This window comes from Gymnoscopelus braueri (genome assembly GCF_963280865.1).
Source record: "Gymnoscopelus braueri genome assembly, chromosome: 1".
Lineage (NCBI taxonomy): Eukaryota > Metazoa > Chordata > Actinopteri > Myctophiformes > Myctophidae > Gymnoscopelus > Gymnoscopelus braueri.
This window is the reverse complement of record NC_137603.1, coordinates 2,512,816-2,537,933: the sequence shown is the minus strand read 5'-3', so window position 1 is coordinate 2,537,933 and position 25,118 is coordinate 2,512,816. Positions and strand designations below refer to the sequence as shown.

Sequence of the window (25,118 nt, the reverse complement as noted above, 5' to 3'; positions counted from 1 at the left end):
CCGCCATCTTGAAGCTACAGCCGATAAACGGTAAACAGTGATCAGCGAGGAGAAAAACAACAACCAGAGAAAATCGAGTTTTAAACAGGATCCCAGACAGGAAGCGGATACGATCGAAAAAACCGGAACCCGAATAATTCCGTTTCCGACCGGAAACCGGAAACGGAAATGGATCAAAAAAAATCGGAAAGTGCACCTGGGGCACTTAACATGGGAATCGGCGGTTCGCGTAGATCTACGCGACTGGCACGCTGCGGCTTTAAATAGGTTCGCGTAGATCTACGCGACTGGCATGCAATGTGTTAAGACCTGAGATTCTTTAAAAAAAAATCAAAATCATAACAGTTTTTGGAAAAAAAATCTAAAAAAAAAATGTTTTCAAGATTTTTCAAAAATAGCAGATCTACAAGCAGATCTACAAGCTCATAGCGCGGCACCGAGTGCCGCGCTATGAGCTTGTATATCTGCTATTTTTGAATAGCCAAAGACATCTAAAGTGACACAGATGCGTTCCAGGTATCAATGGGTTAACACTTATTAACACACACTCACCTGAACACAACACAACTCATTAACATACTCATTAACTATTTCCCCAGTTTTAGCATACTGGGAACTGGAGTTATGGCCGTTTAAACCCCAGCCAATAGGAACACAGAGAGGGTGGGGCATCAACAAAGTACAGCCCGTCTCTATTTGCCGTGTTAAGGGGATCCACAAAGTTTGGGGCCAAAACTTTAGCATGCTGGGAACTGGAGTTATGGCTGTTTAAAGCCCTACCAATAGGAACACAGAGGGGGCGGGGCTTAAGAAATTATAGCCCTTCCCTATTGGCCGTCTAAGAGCACCCACCAACTTTGGGGCATTTAGCATGCTGGGAACTGGAGTTATGGCTGTTAACCCTTTAAGACCTGGAACTGTCATTTTTAGATTTGAGATAAAAAGCATTATTTTACACTTTGGGCTATTCAAAAATAGCAGATATACAAGCTCATATCGCGGCACCGAGTGCCGCGATATGAGCTTGTAGATCTGCTATTTATGAAAAATCGTGAAAATGTGTGCAAATCTTTGAATACATATATTTTTAAAGCGAACATTTTTAACTCAAATCTTTGCTTCTGGGGGGTCCCTGGAACAAAATATTTTGATGGGGGTCCACGGCCAAATACATATCATATTGGGGGTCCTTGACATGAAAAAGATGGAGCACCACTGATATAGAAACATAAGCTTTTCAGAATACTGTTGAGATTTAGGAGACATGTAGAATCGGCTTCAGGTCTCAATGGGTTAAAGGCCAGACAATATAGAAGGATAAAACACCCCCCCCCCCACACACACACACACACACAGCCCCCCCCCCCCACACACACACACACACACACACAGCCCCCCCCCCCCCCACACACACACACACACACACAGCCCCCCCCCCCCCACACACACACACACACACACACACACACACAGCCTACCTTCTCATCCAGGGCTTTGTGATGTTCAAACAGGGACTTGAGGGCTTTGAGGACCTCCACCTCACTGGAGACCCCTGCTGGTGACTGGGCCTGTCTCTTCACCACCGTCATCCTCAGGCTGCGTTCATGACGAGACACCAGACACTCCAGATGCTCCAGGAGCAGCTACACACACAATAATAACACAACAACACACACTATAAGACAACACACACTCCAGATGCTCCAGGAGCAGCTACACACACAAGAATAACACAACAACACACACTATAAGACACCACACACTCCAGATGCTCCAGGAGCAGCTACACACAATAATAACACAACAACAACACAACAATACACTATAAGACTAGGGGTGGGACTCGCGATACTTTCTCCCGCGATAAATAATCGATATCCTCCCGGAAAATATCGATATTAAAAAAAAAAAAGTTAGTTTGTGATACGTTGTTTTTCCTACTCTGTATTTGTGTAATGATGATTTTGAACTGTTTGGTGCTATTTTATGTGTTTATGAATTGAATACAAGGACTATCGTGATATATCGTTGGTGAATTTTCATGCAATATATCGTGATATCGCAATATATCGATATTTTCAGATATCGTGATATATCGTTGGTGAAATTTCATGCAATATATCGTGATATCGCAATATATCGGCATTTTCAGATATCGTGATATATATTGTTATCGTGGGCCTAATATCGTGATACATATCGTATCGTGAGGTACCCATATCGTCCCACCCCTATATAAGACCATAGACTGTAAAAAGAATGGACAAAGCCACACCCCTGGTTTCTACAGACCATAAATGAAGCCAATTGTTCAGCTATTTAAAATCCACCATCTTTAATATATACAAAAAAGCAACCGGGAATACGAACCGGATATCAATCCCTAAATGAATGCTATTTGGTTGGGTAGCTTGTCAATCAAGAGCGGGGGGCGGGGAATGAAGGCTATTGGTTGTGTAGCTTGTCAATCAAATCATCCCGCCCCTCCTTGAGCATACCCTACTTTATCGTCAATTTTAAAATAAATGGGACCATAGTTTAACAAAACGCTTATCATGATGATTGAAAGGAGACTTTAAACTAGCGACTGGAAGCATAATAGTATTTATGACAATGTTTATTAACTCATTCACTGCCACTGACTTTTTCAAAAAAAAATATATATTATTATTTTTATTTTTTTTTAGTTTTTTTTTTAAATTTGACCCAAAGACCAAGGAGATATGATTGTTTAATGATCTACACTCCCATCCACTTCCTTGTTAACTTAAAACTTAAAAATTCTGTATCTCGGCTCCTGAGTACTTTTTTTTTTCAATGAAAAATCTCTGGCAGTGGGCAAACGCGGCCAGAAATAATTGTGGCAGTGAATGAGTTAAAGTAAGAAAATCTAGTCTAAAGTCAGTCAAAAACCCATCCGTAAAACAGCGAAACTAAAGACCATTCATATGAACTGTCACTTGAACTCACTTCCTTAATAGACTCGATGCACAACTCTCAAGCTGAACCCTTGTACAATACACTATTCTATAAGACACTCTACAGTGCTACAGGAGAAGCTAAACACACAATAATAACACATCAACACACTACAATACGGTGTTCCAGAAGAAGCTGACCCAAACATGGTAGATCAATTAGAAAGAAACTTTTTATATCAATAATTAGCCTTTTTTTTCCCATAAATGAATGCCCAACTGCATTCCTTCGTCATATTAAAAGTATCATACAAAAGTGGAGAAAATATACAAGCTTGTAGATTGTTGGCCATTTCAATAGAAAAAAATAAAGATTCTTTTTTTGTTTTCATTTCCTGAAAATGAGCGGTTTGGACATACAAGGTTTCAGACAGACAGACAGACAGACAGACAGACAGACAGACAGACAGACAGACAGTATATTAACAGTGTTTCAGGGAGACGGCTCCACTGTGTGGAGATTGTTCTGGTAATTAAAAACTGGAGAACTTGGGTGGCTCACATGTCCATAGCTCTGATAAGACTGAGAGATAGTCCGCGTGTGTGTGTGTGTGTGTGTGTGTGTGTGTGTGTGTGTGTGTGTGTGTGTGTGTGTGTGTGTGTGTGTGTGTGTGTGTGTGTGTGTGTGTGTGTGTGTGTGTGTGTGTCACTGACCCGTGTGTTGTTCCTCTCCGCCTTCAGCTCTGCGATCTCCTCCTCCTTCTCCAGTAGATGTTCCCGGCAGATGTTCACCTCCTTGGTCAGCGCCGCAAACTCCTGCAGACAGAACAGAAGACACAGCGAGCATGAGGTTCTGCTTCCTGTCATCAGCAGGTCCTCAGGTCCTCACTTTACACCAAGGGTTCACAAACTGTTCGGGCCGCGACCCCCCCAAAATAATCATATTTGAACTGGGGACCCCCAAAATAATCATATTTGAACTGGGGACCCCCAAAATAATCATATTTTAACTGGGGACCCCCCAAAATAATCATATTTTAACTGGGGACCCCCCCAAAATAATCATATTTGAACTGGGGACCCCGAAAATAATAATATTTGAACTGGGGACCCTCAAAATAATCATATTTGAACTGGGGACCCCCAGTTATCGTATTCCTTGCCGATAATCGTATCGATACAGAGGCTACCATATGGATATGGCATGAAATACTGTGTGACGAGGCAAAAAGAAACATCAGCTATGGTGTTTGTGTGTGAGACACTTTTTTTAAAAGAGAATATGTCATTTGCAGTTATTAATGATTAAATATTTTGCATTTATCCATCAAAACATTATTTATTTGTATTTGAATTAATTTCCTTGCTTTTAGTTTTCCCGCACTACGAGCTTGTAGATCTGCTATTTTTTTTAAAATCGTGAACGTTTGTGCAAATCTTTGAATATATATATATATTTTTAAAGCATTTTTTTTTACTGAAATCTTTGCTTCTGGGGGGCCCCTGGAACAACATATTTTGAGATGGGGGTCCGCGGCCAAATACATATAATTTGGGGGTCCTTGACATGAAACAGTTTGAGAACCACTGCAACATAAGTGTTTTTAAAAAAAACTATTAGGATTTAGAAGACATTTGTAGAATCCCCCCAGAAGCAAACATTTGAGTTACAAATGTTCGCTTTGAAATATATATATATTCAAAGATTGGCACACATTTTCATGATTTTTCAAAAATAGCAGATCTACAAGCTCATAGCGCAGCACTCGGTGCTGCGCTATGAGCTTGTATATCTGCTATTTTTGAATAGCCAAAGCCAATGACAGATGCGCTCCTGACTCACAGAGATAAATGCATGTGTGTCGTAACACCCGCACCGACTATGTTTTAGTAAATAGATCTATGATAGCGGTAACTAAAAGGAGTTCAGCGTGTGTAAACGCTGTAGCACATTCCAAAAGAACTGAATTAACATAATCGCCCCATTTGACTTCCTGAGTCTGACACCATAAATAATGGAAGGAACAATTCCAATGTTTTTTCCAACAACATTGGTTTTCGTCCAGAGTTGCTCTAACGAAGCAAAGCTGTCCTTGAAACCACGCGATCAATTGTTAACTATTTGAACTCCAGCATCTAGATTGTGGGGGGGGGGGGACATTGCAAAAAAGAAATAGCAGGTCTACAAGCTCACAACAGCAGAAGATTCACAGCCCTAGTACCTACACACACGTACACATAGCTACCTGCCTTGGGGAGCATATTGCATTTTTTGTTTGGTCACATTCATAACTTGACAAAACATATCCCTATCCTGGCCATGTCATAATAGGTAAATAAGTTCAAGAGACTGGTTTGTAAGGAAAAAGAAAGGGGCCAAGGATAGAGCCCTGTGGGCCCCCCCGGTCGACAGAGGGTTTTCAGTGGTTAACCTGCATCTGAGGACATTGTTCCTTTCTTTTGCTGTTGTTCATAAAAAACACAATGAATGTCATAAAACAGCAGAGAACAGAGAGATGGAAAGATGGCCGTTATCCCGTTATAGAAACGTCAGGAGGGTGGAAGAGGCTTCCATGTGACTTGAAGCCTGCAGCGTGTTTTAGCAGAGTTTAATGTAGGAAAGGAAAAGAGAGCAAAAGAGCATCTTTGCCAAGTTGTCCGTTTAAAACATTATATTCACCTCTCTCTAGAGAGAGATATGGTTTTCCATAATGTAGTCACACACACACAAACAAACAGTGGTGGAAAGTAACTAAGTACATTTACTCAAGTACTGTACTGTAATTTACGGTACAGTAATATGGTACTTTTACTCCACTACATGTATTTGAAAACTTTAGTTACTAGTTACTTTGTAGATTTTGATTATTACTACAAAACATACATTAACCACTTCAGCCCTATATACATTTCGGCCATTTGAAAAATAGCCGATCTACAAGCTCACAATGCGTTGCGAGCTTGTAGATCTGCTATTTTCAAAAGACTTTTATACATTTTATATATTTGAAAACTTGTGAAATCAAATGGGACATTCTGCATAATGACTACTTTCTACTGTTGTTACTTTAAGTACATTTTGATACCAATACTTTTGTACTTTTTACTGCAATTCCGGACTTTTACTTGTAAGAGTAATTTTACATTGCAGTATTGATACTTTTACTTGAGTGAAAAAATGTAGTACTTTTTCCACCACTGCACACACACACACACACACACACACACCCAATGCATGGTTGGGTACAGAGAATGTGCCATGCTGATTCCTGGCCTCTGCAGGACAAGCAGTGAGTGGGCAGTGAGCAGCTCCTCCTTACATTTACACAAGGAACTAGGTTTTACCTTTTTTTTTCAGGCAGCAGCGCTACAGCTCCATTTAACACACACACACACACACACACACACACACGTTTGTATTACTATTCTTGTGAGGACATCAACACTGTAGGACAGCCATGTTATGAATGCCATTTAAAAAATATATATATTTTGCCATTTTTAACCATAAGCCTAAAGCCGAAAAACAGCTGCATGACACTGGCGCGCAACTAAGTATAAATCATGTTTAACTCTAATTCCAATCCCTAAACCTAACCTCTAAATGTCTAATCCTGACCTGAATGTTTTTCTGATAGTTAACGTATCTCTAAAAATCGCTTTTTAACTATAAAACAACCATTTGCATTGTGAGGACCAGGAAAACGCTCCTCACAATGTATATTTCTTCAAATTCCACTGTACTTGGTCCTCGCAAGTATAGGAAGGAATACAAACACACACACACACACTTTGCCCAACAGGCCTCTCTCTGGACTCCTCCAACAACTGGCACACATTCTGCTCTGCTTTCATAGTAAAAAAAAAGAAGAAAAGAAAGCAGAGTTTGCCATTGGCCAGGGTCACGGAAGGTCTCTCCTCTAAGCCAATGAGAGAACAGAAGAGGCGGAGCCCCGTGGGTAATTACAGTGTGGCTGACTTCCTGCATTCCAGAGCAGAAGCAGAGGGTGGAGTTGTGCTGCTGGAGAGCCAGAGCAGAGCTCTGTGAAAGCAGTGCTTCTCAACCTTTACAGGCCAAGACCCCCCAAAAATAATCATATTTCAACTGGGGACCCCCTCAAAATGATCATATTTGAACTAGGGACCCCCCCCAAATTAACCATATTTGAACATGGAATTGTAGGAGGCATTACATTTAGTTTGAATCGGTTCCGCAGATAAATATTGTGAAAATAGACGATCTACATCTTTACATTAACACACCGCGGACCCCCATCTCAAAATGCTTTGTTCCAGGGACCCCCCCCCCCCCCCAGAAGCACAGCTCTGAGTTAAAAATGTTCACTTTAAAACATATATAATCAAAGATTTGCACAAATTTTCCACGATTTAGAAAAAAATAGCCAAATAAATATTAAAATGACACAAGACACATTCCTGCTCTTAATGCATTAATAAGCTTGGCTTATTATCTGCCCCTCCCCCGCTGTTGGGAAAAAAAAGCCAAATGATCTGGGGCGTAATGCTTAATCTATCCTCCATACCACCACGTGTTGTGTTAGCTTGTAGATCTGTTCTTTTTGGCCAAAGGGACACCCCCGCGCGGCGGAGCATAAACTTAAGCGTGTCTCTCAGTGCTGATTATGCACCGTGCCAATCTCCTGCCCTTCTCTCTGCAGAGATAATTAGGGCATTCATTCATTCATTGATTCATTCATTCATTCTTTCATTCATTGGTTTATCCCGGGCAGCGAATAGGCCTGCTTAAGACCACTGCTCTGCTGTTTAAGGTCACATGATGTGACTCAGCTACTGCTCTGCAATGACCAGACAGAAACATGTTCAAACTTCACAAATTAAGACCGGGAACACATCCGTGTCATCTTAAAGATTTATTTGGCTATTTTTGTAAAAATCGTGAAAATCTGTGCAAATCTTAATGGGTTAAGTAAAGGAGAGATGGAGGAACTTAAACAGATGTTTACTGTTGGGAGGAGGAGGGAGGCTTCCAGCTTAGTTTTCACGTCAACCAAAATGTTTCATACCAACAGCTTTCTGTCTCCGGATCCAAATAACAACTCAGAGAGAGAAGATCCAAATAACAACTCAGAGAGAGAAGATCCAAATAACAACTCAGAGAGAGAAGATCCAAATAACAACTCAGAGAGAGAAGGAGAATAACCTAACAGTGAAAATGCCCCAGTCAGCAGTTCTGACACCTCTGCTCCATTGAAAGCACATGTTAATTGTGCAACAGCTCCAGTATGTCTTTCCAACATGCATCTTCACTTTAACACGCATCATTTAGTGCATTGCTTCTCAAAGTATGGGTCTGGGGGGTCCCAGGGGGTCCTTGAAGGAGTTCCAGGGGGTCCCCAGCTAAATGATGGATAGTTAGGAACCAAATGGACCCTTACGGGTCTGTAACTCTTAGAGTGTACACATGGAACCAAATGGACCCTTACAGGTCTGTAACTCTGAGAGTGTACAAATGGACCCTAACGGGTCCATTTGGTTCCATTTGTACACTCTGAGTTAAATTAACATTGATTGTACAATATAAATTGGGGTCCCACCCAGAGATAGAAATGCCAATGAACGGGGGTCCGTAGCCCTAATGCATGTCAAACTGGAGGTGGAACATTATTCACTGGAAGTGGTAAATGTACTGAAAGCATTTTTGTTTTGTTTTTTACTTTCCGACTGCCTGTTTGATACCTCCTCCTACCTTTAAACACACATCACACACAATGGCAAGAGTAAAGTACGCTAATTCACATTTAGAATAGAGAGTGTCTGTCTGTCTGTCTGTCTGTCTGTCTGTCTGTGTGTGTGTGTGTGTGTGTGTGAGTGAGAGACAGACAGACAGACAGAGAGAGGGAAGGAAAGAAAGAGAGAGAGAGAGAGAGAGAGTGTGAGTGAGTTAGAGAGACAGACAGACAGACAGAGAGAGGGAAGGAAAGAAAGAAAGAGAGAGAGAGTGTGAGTGAAGAGGAGATCGACCTTTACCGATGGCAAGACACAACCTGTGTCCACAACATAGTTTTAGGGTTCATAGCTCGTACTTCTCATCTCACATTCAACAAGCAAAGAGCCACACAATCCTCTCATGTGACACTTTGAAATAGTTTATAAAATTAAACTGGATATTTGCCCTTTGCATCAACGAGCATTTAATAAAGATATCGATCGAATCACGGTTCATGATATGAGCGCCCAGCACTGATTGATAAGCATTTATGAATAGTTTTGTTGATAACAAATATTAAAGCCTTGCTTATTGGTCCTCTCTCCCTGACCCTTTAAAGCAGTGGTTCTCAACCAGTGGTCCGGGGACCACCGGAGGTCCTCGAGGGGGTTCCGGGTGGTCCCCAGCTAAACGATGGAGAGCTGGTAACCAAATGGACCCTAGATCTTTAACTCTGGAGAGTGTAAAATGAAATCAAATGGACCCTGAAAATAGCAGATCTACAAGCCCACAACCGTTGTGAGCTTGTAGATCTGCTATTTTCAAATAGCCTAGGTATAAAATAGGGCTGAAGTGGTTAATGTATGTTTCATAATATAATAATTTATATCTGCAAAGTAACTAGTAACTAAAGTTTTCAAATAATTGTAGTGGAGTAAAAGTACAATATTTGCCTCCGAGATGTAGTGGAGTAGAAGTAAAAGTATAGACAATTGGAAATGTACTTAAGAACAGTATTTGAGTAAATGTACTTAGTTACTTTACACCACTGAATACAGTACATACTCAGGAACATTATTTAGTCAGAAAAACTGCTGTTGTCTCATAGCAACATGAGAGCATGGGGGATTAAACGGTCTGAACCACAACAACAAACTATTAAGTGATTTAAAGTAGCCTGTAATTTTCTATAATTGTAATCCACTTCAAATTATGAGATTTTGGTCGACATTTGGTGCAGTCATTATGGTAACAACAGATCTACCTCTACAAACAGCTGCTGTGAAAAGAACTCCATATGGGGGGGGGGGGGGGGCGTGTCACCTCGACACTCCGTTCTGTAGTTATTGGCTGTTGTTCTCGCCATAAAACGCAGAAAAAAAACAATGTAGTCCTAACGTAGTCCAACATACAGTATACTACTGTACTTACTAGGGCGGCAAATACTGATTATTTTCTTAGCGATTATTCCATCGAGCTTGTAGATCTGCTATTTTTGGAAAGTGTTTGAAAATGCCTTATTTTTTTTTAACATGGAAACTTAACTTGAACCTTTATTGAATCAGGGAAGAACCATTGAGAGCAGCCTCTCTGTTTCACGGACGATGACGATTATGCAAAAAAACAGACACGTTTTTTTTTCAAATAATTGCTTCTATGCGTTGACGTAATAACGGTGACAGGACATAGTGGTGTAGATTTGTACAGCTTTGTGCTTCATTATGCTGTGAGAAAACAAGGTGTCTGGTCTCTAATGGTTCAGACAGATCATCATCATCCTCCTCATCGTCGGGCAGAAACCTCTTCTCTCCATATTTTAACGTTTGGGGCTTTTCCCCAAATTAACTCATTCAGTGCCAATGACGTGTAACGCGCATTTTTTTCCCCAAAACCCAGCAATGCCCTTAACGGGGTTGTGAGGGGGGGCAAGATTAGCTAGATTGTAGGGGTACCATTTAGCTGTCTGAGTCATATATATGACCAGCAGGTGCTTAAGAAAGCATCTTCTATTAGGGCAGACAGCTCCCACCCCCCTAAATCCTGAATATGAATTATTGCGGGGGCACGGTGGCGCAGTCGGTAGCGCTGTCGCCTCACAGCTAGAAGGTCCTGGGTTCGATTCCCGCCGGGGACGCTGTGGGCACTGGGGGCGTGTCTTCTCCTCCGCGTCATCAGCGCCCATACCCTAGGTGGGGTTGGCGAAAGGGCCTACTCTGTGTGGAGTTTGCATGTTCTCCCCGTGTCTCCTAGGGTAGTTAATACCCTCACAAAAACATGTAGTAATCCTGGTCACTATACCGCCTCCCCCATGACAGCCGGGGCGCCTGATGGAGGGGAAGGGAACTGGTTGGAATAACGTGTTCCTTCCACGCGCTACGTCCAACCAGGGAAACTCCCCCCTGTCAGGTGACAAGAAGGTCAGTTGGCTCTCATGCCTGAAGGAAGCATGAGCTCGGCCCTGGCCTCCCTACTGTGGGGGACTGGTGTAGTGCTGGTGTAGGGCTGGTGTAGTGCCCAGGATCACTTAGGAAATTGGCACCGGGTGAAAAAAATGGGTTACAAAAATCGCGGGATAAAAATTTAAAAGTAAAATATGAATTATTGCCTTCCGGCCAGAGGTTAAAGACCCCTGCAGCTAAAGACAGTAGGTACAAATTCTCATTTGTACCTACTGTACCTACTGCACCTACTGTACTTCCATTCGTGCCGTCAATAATAGAAGCAGGAGGAGGTATATTATGATGTGGATGTTGTGATAATGTCTATGTCTATGTGTGTCTTGTGTGTGTATGTTTACTGTGTCCTGGAGTTTCTTATTATCTGCTGTAACATAAATTGCCCAGTTTGGGACATAATAAACGTGAACTTGAGTTTTTGGATATATGAGGTTTCCACCCGACAACAGAGACGATATGGAGCTGTGATACCAAGCAGCAGATAATAACGGATCATGACTTCAGCCATTCTCAAAAGCTTGTTGGCGTGTGTGCTGGAGGGCATCTGTTCTCCTACCCACGACTCACTGTCAAAAACTAATTAGAGCTCACAATGGATCCCATTCACAACCACTTAGCCTACTGACCACACAGAGAACCCTACTGACCACACAGAGAACCCTACTGACCACACAGAACCCTACTGACCACACAGAACACACAGAGAACCCTACTGACCACACAGAACACACAGAGAACCCTACTGACCACACCGAGAACCCTACTGACCACATCCACAATGGAGCAATTATTTTTTATTTCTTGTCCACGTTTGGAGTTACACCATGGCAAAGTAACTACACAACCCAAACCTCTACTAAAGTGGTCTTACCCTTTAACACCTAGCCGAGGCACAAGGTAGTAACACATCGGACACTTTTCAGAATTCAATTATGCTTATGCGAGTATTTATAGAAATGTTAAACATACAAAAGGTTAGTCATAGATTTTACTGCAATCATAAGTATTGTTTAGCCATTACTCATATTAACAGTGTGGTACTTTGTCAACTGTGTGACAATACACTTTCAGTGTAAATGAATTCATGGTTAATTCACAGACATCAAACACTAAGTGTCCAAGTCTTTCCTTAATCTATTTCATATAATTTGGTTGCCACTACTTGTTGGTGTTTCTTTGTCACTGTATATTTGCAGATAGGCTAAATGTGTCCTCTTCATTGCAACATGCAAACTCCACACAGAAAGGCCCTTTCGCCAACCCCACCTAGGGTATTATGGGCACCTATGGGCGCGGAGGAGAGAACGCGCCCACAGCGCCCCCGGTGGAAGACCTGGCTATTTTGAAAACTCATTCTCAATCTTTTTGCCAGCCTCCACCCTCTGCTCCGCTATGTTACTTTGCTGTCCTATATCTTTCTACAGTAGCTCTCTCCTCTATATTCTCCTCCAGGCTTCTGTACCACCCCCCCCCCCCCCCACCCTGGACACTCCCAACTAAACTACGCAGCCAGGCCAGTACTTACTAATATGGATAAACTATGTATATAATATGTCTCTCTCTCTCTCTGATCGGTGTAACATCACAGCTGAGGCCGCTGCCCACTAGTTCTCTGTTCCACAGCCAGAGGAAACTACACACACACACACACACACACACACACACACACCCTGAAACGCAGCTGGAAAATCGCCGCGGAAAAACACACCACAGACGCACACATATAGACCCACACAGTAAGCACTACTATATAACACACCACAGACATATAGACCCACACAGAAAACCCACCACAGATATATAGACCCACACAGAAAACACACCACAGATATATAGACCCACACAGAAAACACACCACAGACATATAGACCCACACAGAAAACACACCACAGATATATAAACCCACACAGAAAACACACCACAGATATATAGACCCACACAGTAAGCACTACTATATAACACACCACAGACATATAGACCCACACAGAAAACCCACCACAGATATATAGACCCACACAGAAAACACACCACAGACATATAGACCCACACAGAAAACCCACCACAGATATAGACCCACACAGAAAACACACCACAGATATATAGACCCACACAGAAAACACACACAGATATATAGACCCACACAGAAAACAAACCACAGATATATAGACCCACACAGAAAACACACACAGATATATAGACCCACACAGAAAACAAACCACAGATATATAGACCCACACAGAAAACCCACCACAGACATATAGACCCACACAGAAAACACACCACAGATATATAGACCCACACAGAAAACACACCACAGACATATAGACCCACACAGAAAACACACCACAGACATATAGACCCACACAGAAAACACACCAGACACAGACATATAGACCCACACACACAGAGAGCACTACTTACATAACACTGCACATTTCTAAAGTTACAATTGAATGACTTTTAAGAGCTTTTTTAACACATTCACTGCCAGGGGTTTTCTACAACAGGCTGGAGTAGCTTCTGCCAGCATTTTGAAGCATTCTGACTAATCATTCAAGAACCACAGAATATTTATCTCCAGTATGATGGATCCCTGATGGTTGCTAATCACAGAGGAAACCACCGTGCTTACGTGAATAAATAAAATGCGTTATCTCCTGGTTCTGTGTCAGAAAATAAATATATATGTATTTATTTTTTTAAATGACGGAGATCTCCATCAATGGCTGGGTATGTGTTGATAACAAAATTGTGAAAACAGCCGATCTACAAGCTCACAACGCCCCGCAGTGCGAGGCATTGTGAGCTTGTAGATCGGCTATTCTCACAATGTTTATCTGTGGAACCGAGTCAAACTAAATGTAATGCCTACAATTCCAAGCGCTTATCAGGGTGTGGGGGGGGGGGGTCCCCAGTTCAAATATGATTCTTTTCAAGGACCCACAAAATTGATTGTGTTTTTGGTCACCGATCGCCAGCAAAATATGTTGTTCCAGCCACCCCGCCCCCCTCCCCCAGAAGCAAAGATTTGAGGTATATGGATTCAAAAATGTTCACACATTTTCAAGATTTTCCAAAATCTACAAGCTCATAGCACGGCACTCTGTGCCACTCTAGGAGCTTGTATATCTGCTATTTTTTTAATAGCCAAAGAAATCTACGGTCAGAACATACGGTCACAGACGGTCAGAGAACAGACGGTCAGAGAACAAACGGTCATAAAACGGGGGCCAATGCTTTGAGTTTACAGGAGCTGCAGAGAGAGACATGTGAGACACAGCTCTGGAATGTAGGAGCATTCCACTAGAATGTTACACACTGAGGGGGGGGGGGGGGGGAGGGAGGGGGAGGGAACACATGGGGGAGGAGGAGGAGGGAGGAGAAGGGAGGAGGAGGAGGGAGCACATGGGGGAGGAGGAGGAGGGAGGAGAAGGGAGCACATGGGGGAGGAGGAGGGGGGAGGAGAAGGGAGGAGGAGGAGGGAGCACATGGGGGAGGAGGGAGCATGCATACTTGTAGGGGAGGAGCAGGGACACCACACACACAATACAGGAGAAATGTACTGCCACACCCCCCCCCCCCCCCTCCTTTATCCACACTGAAAAATACTCCCTTCACTTTTCATGTTAACTCTGAAGAGTCTATAAATGGAACCAAATGGACCCAAAAAAAAAATCGGGCCCATATCTTGCCATTTTGGGCCTTACTTACTTATGCCTAAACCTTTAAGACATTTTTTTATATTTTGAAAAAAAATACTGCACGAGTTCAAAAAAAATTGACCCAAAGACCAAGGAGATGTGATTTTTCGAAGATCTAGACTCCTATCCACTTCCTTGTTAACTTAAAACTAAAACATTCTGTATCTCGGCTCCTGAGTATTTTTTTTTTTTTCAATGAAAAATCTCTGGCATAAAACTGCAAAAAAATCTGAAATAATTCAGGCAGTGAATGTGTTAAAACCAGACGGGGCAAAAGAAAGAAAAGGTCAAGCATCACATCACACATTAAAGCTGCACTATGTCCCTTCTCTGCGCAAGAGCCGTTTAACATTGAGCCAATAGTGCTTACCAACGTGTCATCACCACGGGGGGGGGGGGGGGCATAGTAGCTGCAGACATACTGGTGGGGGTCAATGTTAACCCATTGAGACCTGGAACTGTCTCATTTTTAGATTTGAGCAAAAAAGCATTATTTTACACTTTGGGCTATTCAAAAATAGCAGATCTACAAGCTCGTAGCGCGGCACCGAGTGCCGCGCTACGAGCTTGTAGATCTGCTATTTTTGAAAAATCGTGAAAATGTGTGCAAATCTTTGAATATATATATATTTTTAAAGCGAACATTTTTAACTCAAATCTTTGCTTCTGGGGGGTCCCTGGAACAAAATATTTTGATGGGGGTCCGCGGCCAAATACATATAATTTTGGGTGGTCCTTGACATGAAAAAGATTGAGCACCACTGATATAGAAACATACGTTTTTTCAGAAAACTGTTGAGATTTAGGAGACGTGTAGAATCGGCTTCAGGTCTCAATGGGTTAAGTCAACCTGTTCATACCCCACCAAGATGTCCGCCGCTACCAAATGACATTTGTTGACGCCCCCTTCAGGATTTTTTTGGCACGCACTATAGAGCCTGCCTGCTTGCTCTGGGGAGAAATAGCCTTTTGACCTGAAGGTCGAACTCCGTGCCAAACCAGAAACAAGATTGTGCTGAACTGCAGGCCGTGTCCAACCTAGACACAGGATCTAGAAGAGCAGGGAGACCAAATACAACCACCCCAACTGTATTCAGTTATATTGTGTTAACTTTCGGGGTGTTGGAAAATAATGGATTCATGCAAAAATAGATAGATTTTTATTATCAACGACTCAAAATTTCCAAAAATAAGCCATACCATAATCACAATAAATAAACATTGCCATGTCGTCAGTCCTACTCCAGGGCTTTTAACTCCAGTCACTTTAGGTTCAGCACAGCTGAGGCGTGCGTGAGTGTCACTGTCCAGCTGACACTCGTTAAGGAGAGATCCGGTCATTTTAAGTGTCATCTTTGATGTGACTTTTCATCGGTTACAATGGACGATTTTCACTCTTACACACGGCTCCCATTATGCCAATGGAGGGGGTCGCCAGACTGGACGACAGGGGCTTCTCTGGAATAACTCAATGGCCCTTTCTATTAGGGATGGGCAATATTATCGATATCACGATATATCGCGATATTTTATTTCGCGATACTGTATCGATACTCCAGTATCGATATCGCGTTTTTTTTTGCTTTTTCAGATACAGGCTTTATGAAAAACATTTAAAGAACCTATCACAGATCTGCAGCTACTCAATATGTAGTGTATATATAAACAATATGTAGTTGTGATATATGTATATATCGCAATATATCGCAATATATCACAATATATCGCAATATATCGCAATATATCCCAATAACGTGATACGACCCAAGTATCGTGATGCGTATCGTATCGTGAGATTGTTGCCAATACCCATCCCTACTTTCTATGTTGGTGAGTGATTAGCGACACATCAAAGATAACACTTAAAATGACCGGATCTCTCCTTTAATGTTACTTGCATCAAGGCAATTAATGCTGTGTTTCTGCATCAAATAGAACTACACCTAATCTAAGATTCCATCAAAGCCAAGACGTTTTACACCACCCTCTCTGGTATTAGGCCTACATGTATATCATTTTTGGTTTGAGCTGTTGGAAAAAACTAGGCTACACTAAGTTGTTAAAGTCCAGATGAAAACAATATGAAATAATGTAGATAGAACTAATTGGGAATAATCAATTTTTTTTACGAATTATTGAGATAGCAGAAGATTCACAGCCCTAATTTAACATACTCTACCATACAGATTGTATAAGTTATATTGTATTAACATACTCTACCATACAGATTGTATAAGTTATATTGTATTAACATACTCTACCATACAGATTGTATACGTTATATTGTATTAACATACTCTACCATACAGATTGTATACGTTATATTGTATTAACATACTCTACCATACAGATTGTATACGTTATACTGTATTAACATACTCTACCATACAGATTGTATAAGTTATATTGTATTAACATCCTCTACCATACAGATTGTATAAGTTATATTGTATTAACATCCTCTACCATACAGATTGTATAAGTTATATTGTATTAACATACTCTACCATACAGATTGGACGACATATTTTATTCACTGAATGAGATGACATAAGAGAGCTTTATCATCAGATTAGAGCATATAGGAAGTCTTCTTTAACAGCTGGATTCCAGCCTCCAGACGCACTGGGGGCAAATCCCTGGAGATCTGGCAAGCAGCCAGGAAATCAGCTGACAGCACTACAGCAGCGCAACAAGCCACGTGCACACAAACACACACACACACACACAGCTGGCTTAGACTGAGTCAAGGCCTCCGTTTCCACTCACAGGGACATAGGACACAAAGACTGTGTTCAATGGAAGTAGAAATATTGTCAATAGAAGGTACAGTATATGAAAGAAGTGGCTACAACCTCTCGCTGAGGACGCTGAAAGAAACACATTCTATCCTGATCAGACACTTAAAACTTTAAAAAGGAAAGGATACGTTCATTGTTTTTTCAACCCCGTTAAATTTCCAAAACTGTGCTATTGTATAATCTCATCCATAGCTTTAGGAATGTCTTCTAATTGGAATAAACACAGTCCCGCCAAAGCAAGAATTTAGACTTTAACCCATTAAGACCTGAGGCCGATTCTACAAATGACTTCTAAATCCAAACAGTTTTCTGAAACACTTGTGTTGCTATAAAATCGGTGGTTCTCAAACTTTTTCATGTCAAGGGCCCCCAAAATTACATGCATGTGGCCGCGGACCCTCATCTCAAAATATTTTGTTCCAGGGACCCCCAGAGACAAAAAAAATGTGTTACAAATGTTGGCTTAGAAATATATATATATTCAAAGATTTGCAAAAATGTTCACAATTTTTCCTCAGAGTTATTACAGGGGGTCTGCCAAATATTTGTGTGATATGATATTTTTTTTTACATTAACCACTTGAACCCTAGCATCCCTATTCTGAGGAGAACTTTAGCCAAAAATAGCCGATCTACAAACTCACAACGCAAGCTCACCTCGCAGCGCGAGGCGGTGTGAGCTTGTAGATCGGCAATTTTTGGCAAAGAGATTTGGTGTATAGAGGGAAAAAAGAGCAGACCAAGTTTTCCCCAAAAAAATAGTTTAATCTGCAACACAATTTCGATATAGAGGGGGTCCATTCTCATCTCTCTCTCAACTAGGGGGTCCTTGGCCTTAAAAACGTTGAAGACCCCCTGCCTTAGTACATCTAAACCATTTGAAAACTTCTGCACCAGAGCAAGAAGTAAGGAGTTGTAGTCCAGCTGATGAATTTATCGTCAGGGATGCAAAACTCAGCAGAGAACTCTGGTGCCGATGTGGAACAGACTTGCAGAGGGTCCAACAATAAATACAAAATAAAACCTGAAGAACATACTGTAAGTGTCTTGTTTTCAGGAAGGCCTAAATAATTGTCCAATTGTGCCGTTAAGACCTGAGGTCGAATCTACAAATGGCTTCAAAAAATCAGTAGTTCTCACACTTTCAAGATTTTTCAGAAATGTCCCAAATCAGCAGATATACAAGCTTGCAGCGCAGCACGAAGTGACGCGCTGTGAGCTTGTATGTCTGCTATTTTTGAATAGCCCACGCTAAAAATCTAAAATGACACAGATGCCTTCCCGTTTTAAGGGCTTAGACCCCAGTGAGACGGGTACATTTGTCAGTAATAAAATCATCTGTGAGGTTGTGCTATGCATGATGATACAGTAAATTATACAGGGCTTAGACATTCACTTTTTGAGGCACTTTGTACATTTCCCATTCACTTGTCCGGGCACTAAAGTTACTTGTCTGTGTAAAACTTAGCTCATATGGAGGATGAGATGGAATACGTTTAATCATAGAACCATTAGGTTGATTGGTTTTAAACATAAAACACAAAAAAGAACCTGTGGCCATTACAGCTTTTATATTTTATACAGTATTTATATATTTTATATATTTAGAGAATAGGGAAGGCTGATGGCCATTTAAAAACATATTTAGAGCTGACCCAAGTAGTTTAGAGCTTCGAAGCTTAGTTCGATGGCACGGGATTTGAACATGAAGAAAAAAAAAGTTCACTATTATTTTTCAGTTTTATCAAAATAGCTGCTCTACAAGCCCACAACGCTTTGCGGCATGACATGTTGAGAGCTTGTAGATCTGCTCCTCTTCAAAGCCATGTGATCAGTGTTGCCAGATTTTGCGAGAGGAATAAGCAACCAGGTCTATGAAAACAAGGAAAAACAACGCTAACTGCGCGTAGCCACAGATAAAACCACCACACCAGTCTAAAATAAATCAGTTTTGGATTTCATCGTGAGAAAGGTACAGCTAAGCATAAGCACAATGATTTAATTGTATTAGTATGTTGCTTTCTATAATGTAGAAAGCAACATATTCATTAAATTAAACCTATCCTTTAAAAGAGAACGGAACATTTCACACTAAAACAGCAACAGCCGCTAAAGGACCCGTCAGGCTGGCACTATCCCTCCACAGAAATGTGTTGTGTTCCACATACCTGCGTTGAAAACCACGCAAACAACTAATTCAATCAATTGCATCCAGTGACCAGGCAATCAACATCAAATGGCAGGCAGATGTTAAGGTCAGAGTTCACGTTAGGTGAAGTATGACCAGCACATCTGACCGATAGAAATGACTTTTTCCTTAGAAGACAGTTTGTAGGCGACTAGACCACTCTATGGCCAGAGACTACAATCAGAAACGCCAAGCAGGCAGGAATAGATGAGGAATAGAAGAATATTGTATTTAATTTTTTTCATTTTCCCAAAAAAATATTTACAATAAATGAAAAAAATCACGTATTAGAAGGACGATATCAGTCACCAGAACCAAGGACGGGTGTTTCAGATTAATCTAACATGGTTAAAATGGAGTTTGAAGTTACAATGGGTTTGTATAGGAAGGGGGCGTGTCTGATCAAATGAATATCAAATATCTAAATACTGAATCAAGCAACTTAAAAACTTAACTTAAAGTGAAGCAGAAGCCAGAGTAGACGTTAAAATGACCCACAATTTTTTAGTGAAATATCCCTTTAATTCTTATTATTTTAAAAGATTGTTTTAAGATTTACACAAAAACAAATTTCAAAAATAATTTAATGAATCAAATTAAAACAATCAAAGAAATCCCCTAAACTAGAAACAAATGTTTAAGGAGTGGTGAAAATAGCAGATCTGCAAGCTTGTTGTAAGCTTGTAGATCTGCTATTTTCAATAGTTTGGGTCCCCGGGCAAACATCTGATTTCTCTTTTGGGCCTTGAGCTAAAAGGTTTGGTAACCGCTGGTCTGATGCAGCTGGTTACAACGTTAAAGGGCAACTTTAGTTTTTTACAACCAAGGTTTATGTTTTAGATTGTAATTAAAGTAAATAAAATATGTGTTTTTTTTCTTTTTTTTACTGCTTTCTATAGTTTTAGCAATTTTCGCTATCTTTTTTACAGTGGGCGGGGGCATTCTGTCCGGTGGCTAAATATGTCTTTTTTTACACAATAACCCGGTGTTTTCTTTATTATTATTTACAGTAGCTCTTCTAGCCCCCAATAACTCACATCTGGCCATCAAAGACCACAGGACCTTTTTTATTGTGTAAAAAAGGCATATTTAGCCACCGGACAGAATGCCCCCGCCCACTGTCAAAAATATCGCGAAAATTGCTAAAACTATAGAAAGCAGTAAATGAAAAAAAAAAAACTCATCTTTTATTTACTTTAATTACAAGCTAAAATATAAACCTTGGTTGTAAAAAAACAAAGTTGTCCTTTAAAGGGTTGAGAATCACAGCTCTACCCGCCTCAAACATCTGGATCACAGCTCTACCTGCCTCAAACATCTGGATCACAGCTCTACCTGCCTCAAACATCTGGATCACAGCTCTACCCGCCTCAAACATCTGGATCACAGCTCTACCCGCCTCAAACATCTGGATCACAGCTCTACCTGCCTCTAACATCTGGATCACAGCTCTACCTGCCTCCAACATCTGGATCACAGCTCTACCCGCCTCAAACATCTGGATCACAGCTCTACCTGCCTCAAACATCTGGATCACAGCTCTACCTGCCTCTAACATCTGGACATCACTGATGTCTTGGTGTGACGTGAGAAGAAGATCTGCAGGACGCAGGATGCGGATTTGTAGCGGAAGTTGAGAGTTGTGTAAGTCCCGGGAAAGACGCGCTGTGATCGGCCAGTAGTCACTTTGAGTGTCAGTTGGGGCAAACGCCGTCCCCACAACATCATTTACTATTCTGTGCCTATCGGTACATAACTCGGACGAGGCTGAGTAGGCTCAAAGCCAACTTCGCAACGTTCGGCGCGCGCTCGGTGGTGCCTCTCGTGGCTCAAGTTCGCTTGAGACTGTACTATACTTTATCGGCGAAAAAAAGTAGTCCGCGGTTGTTTGAAAAGGTATTGTTCCAAGCGGGAGTCGAACCTAGACTCCCAGTGGTAGTGGATTGGGAGTTTCAAAAATAAAGAATTGCCTACATTTTGGCAATAATCTCTGGGATTCTAAAATGTGACATTTTTAGCTGTGAAAAAACATTAAAAATTTGCAAAAGAAATCCACTATTTAAAAAAGAAATAGCAGATCTACAAGCAGGCTTGATCTAGACAAGTGGCCATGAGATTGTGTATCCGTTATTTTTTTGTATAGCCAAATACATCTTAAAATGACAGATGTGTTGTTGGCTGTTCAACCAAAGCTACCATTGATCAGCGGGCCTTCTAATGAATCTTTAATCGGGGCAGGAAACCCGATGCTGTGGCTTTTAAACATCAGGTTTAGAATGCAGAGGAAACCTGAGACGTTATCATAACAGACACAGGTGAGTAGATACGACAACGATGGAACCGCACGTTCCTCCATCCATACCACGCTAAAGAGGGCAGAACATGTAAAATTATGATGTTTTAGTTATATTGCTCCTGCTGTTCTATATGCTGCCAACCAGGTGAAGAAATCAGATCGAGGCTGGCTTTAATCTTTGCTTTTATTAAATATCCAAGACCGAGATGCAGGAAGATGCTGCTGTACATGTATAGAGGTAGGAAGGTCCTCTATGACTACCTTCCTAATATGTTCCAAACCGCCCCCTCAGGTCTTCTAGTGCTGCTGACCTGCTCCAAGTTCCTACAAGGACTTGTGAACACGGTGAAGCAGCATTCTGCTTCTACGGACCGACGGCGTGGAATAAACTCCCATTACACCTTAAAGGGGTAGTTCACCCCCAAAATAACTTTTTTTCTATTGATTACTGACCATCTGGAGCCTTGAATTCATAGATATTTTTTTGTTTTTGTCACATTCCTAAGGCAATAATTTGATTATAATAAATGTGTCCCCATTGATTCCGGTAGGAGACACAAATGCATTTGTGTCTCCTACCGGAATCAATGGGGCTAAATTTATTATAATCAAATAATAAAGGAAGGAATGCGACAAAAACAAAAAAATATCCATGAATTCAAGGCTCCATGGGGTGAGTAATCAATAGAAAAAAAGTTATTTGGGGGGTGAACTACCCCTTTAAGACAGGCAGCCTCTGTGGATAACTCTAAAGCACAGCTCAAGACCTATTTCTTCACTCATGCCTTTAGTTGATTTTTTAATCTCTGTGTTGTTATTCATGTCCTCACTGTTTTGCTATTATTTTAATGTTTGCTTTTCTTTTTTTCTTTATCGTTAAATTAGTTGTACTTTTTCTGTAATTGTATTCTTGCTCTGTAAAGAACTTTGAGCTGCATTTCATGTCATGAAAGTTGCTATACAAATAAAGTTTAGTATTATTATTACAACATAATGTGCTAGTTTGACCACTTCAAATGATATAATCTTAACACATTGGGTGCCAGCATTTTTTCATAACAACTTACGTTGGGTGCCAGCATTCTCCCCATTGACTGCGCTTTGCTGTTTAAAGCTCTAGACTCCACGAGGAGCAAATCCATGTAAAAAAAAACATCCATTCATGTAGCACGATGACCCTGGCTACAACCTGGAACGATAACATTTCACTCGCGAGTTACAATGGGGGGGGATCGCGCATCGCGCATGACCGGTTTTCCCCACCGGAAACAGATTCGGAGATATAGGTGTTTTAAAGAAGGAAATAGACAGGAAGTGGATGGCAGCCATGTTTTTGTTTTTCCGGTGATCTATCTGGCCTATCCTTCTCAAGATCACAATGGGTACTCCCAGAGCTGCTCTAGCCCCGCCCGTGTGGAGAAAAACGAAAAAAACAAAAAGACATATTTCACGGTCTGGACCGTGTTCGGCACCGGACCGCTACTCTGCGCAAACACGGTTCAGACCGTGTTTGGCACCCGATGTGTTAAAATAATAACCCAAAAGTAGCCCATCTATCTACAAGCCGAAGCATTGAGAGATTGTAGATCCACTACTTTCGCCGCGCAACACGCTTCCATAGAAGACATGCCGACTTCCAGGGAATCCAAACGACTGAAGTCAGTGTTTGGCGACTGACGACTTAAATCCATGCGTTATGCATTTATTTGACATGTTGCCAAGAGCTCCTATGATATGAATGACGAGCCACACCTCTCAGGCTCATGACAGAGTGAGGAAATGTGTTGTGAATGAACCAGTGTTCCAAACTTGTTCTGTGGGGTGAGGGACAGTCTCTCGTAGCCAGACAACTATTACACAATCTACCAATGCGACTCCAATAGAGTCTGGAACCCGCCGAAATCCGAGGCAGAAAGCTGAAAATATATTTGAAAATATCTTTACATTAATTTTTTTTGGGGGGGGGATTATTCTGCTTATTTCCTTTACTTGTAGCGAAGATTATTTGTCATTCAGATTAGAGTGCGTCAGCCATGCAAGCTTCAATATGAGCTTTCATTAGACGCTGACTACACATGATTGACAGGATTATGGAAGCATGGATGGACTGGGGTGGATTGGACACCGACTGCAGAGCAATTATTATTATTATTATTAAGACTCATGGTTGTTGGTGTTATGGAATTTGCAGATGGAATCCCAGCATCTAGTATAGTATTAACTAGAAATACTGCATTGCAATTGTATGCCTCCAAAAAACATGCCGTTTACATCCTTGTCGATTGATTGATTGAATATTGTTATTAGACAGAAATGTGAACAGCACGAGTACAGTCATACACTTTGGTCTAAAAGGATTTACACAAAATAGTCCAAGTGGACATGTTTCCATTGAGGTTCTATGTAGTCCTATGTACAACATAACACCAAAAATCCAGTGTCGAGACTCATAGTATAGAGTACATTTGTGTTTTTTTTGTAAATTAACACCCTCTACTTGATCGCGCTACAGCATCGCAACAAATCATCAAAAATAGCAGATCTACAAGCTTGAAACGCGGCGCGAAGCGACGCGTTTCGAGCTTGTAGATCTGCTATTTTTGAATTTGAATCCTGAAAAAGTAAGTGTTCTGGATGAATGAGGTTTATATATACAGTGTGTTCAGACTCATACAGTTTATAGAGTTTGATGAAGACGTGTGTTCAGACTCATACAGTTTATAGAGTATGATGAAGACCTGTGTTCAGACTCATACAGTTTATAGAGTATGATGAAGACCTGTGTTCAGACTCAGACAGTTTATAGAGTATGATGAAGACCTGTGTTCAGACTCATACAGTTTATAGAGTATGATGAAGACCTGTGTTCAGACTCATACAGTTTATAGAGTATGATGAAGACCTGTGTTCAGACTCATACAGTTTATAGAGTTTGATGAAGACCTGGAAGGAATTCATGGAATGCAGTTTGTGAGGCCGCGGTGACCTTGACCTTTGACCTCCTACTTCTGCTCTAATCAGTTCATACTTGGTGGGTCTAAGTGGATGTTTGTGCCAAATGTCATGAAA

General features: G+C 41.2%; 1 protein-coding gene across 5 annotated transcripts in view; it reads right to left on the bottom strand.

Moving 5' to 3' along the window:
- The window catches only part of ppfia1 (PTPRF interacting protein alpha 1), a 126,968-nt gene that overhangs the window by 84,829 nt on the left and 17,021 nt on the right, over positions 1 to 25,118 (bottom strand). For all 5 annotated transcript variants that reach the window (XM_080453528.1, XM_080453526.1, XM_080453529.1 and 2 more), the window contains exons 3-4: positions 3,633 to 3,734; positions 1,479 to 1,643 (exon numbers count right to left, since the gene is read on the bottom strand). In XM_080453528.1, the coding sequence (XP_080309654.1) occupies positions 1,479 to 1,643; positions 3,633 to 3,734 (267 nt within the window). The remainder of the gene's footprint in view (positions 1 to 1,478; positions 1,644 to 3,632; positions 3,735 to 25,118) is intronic.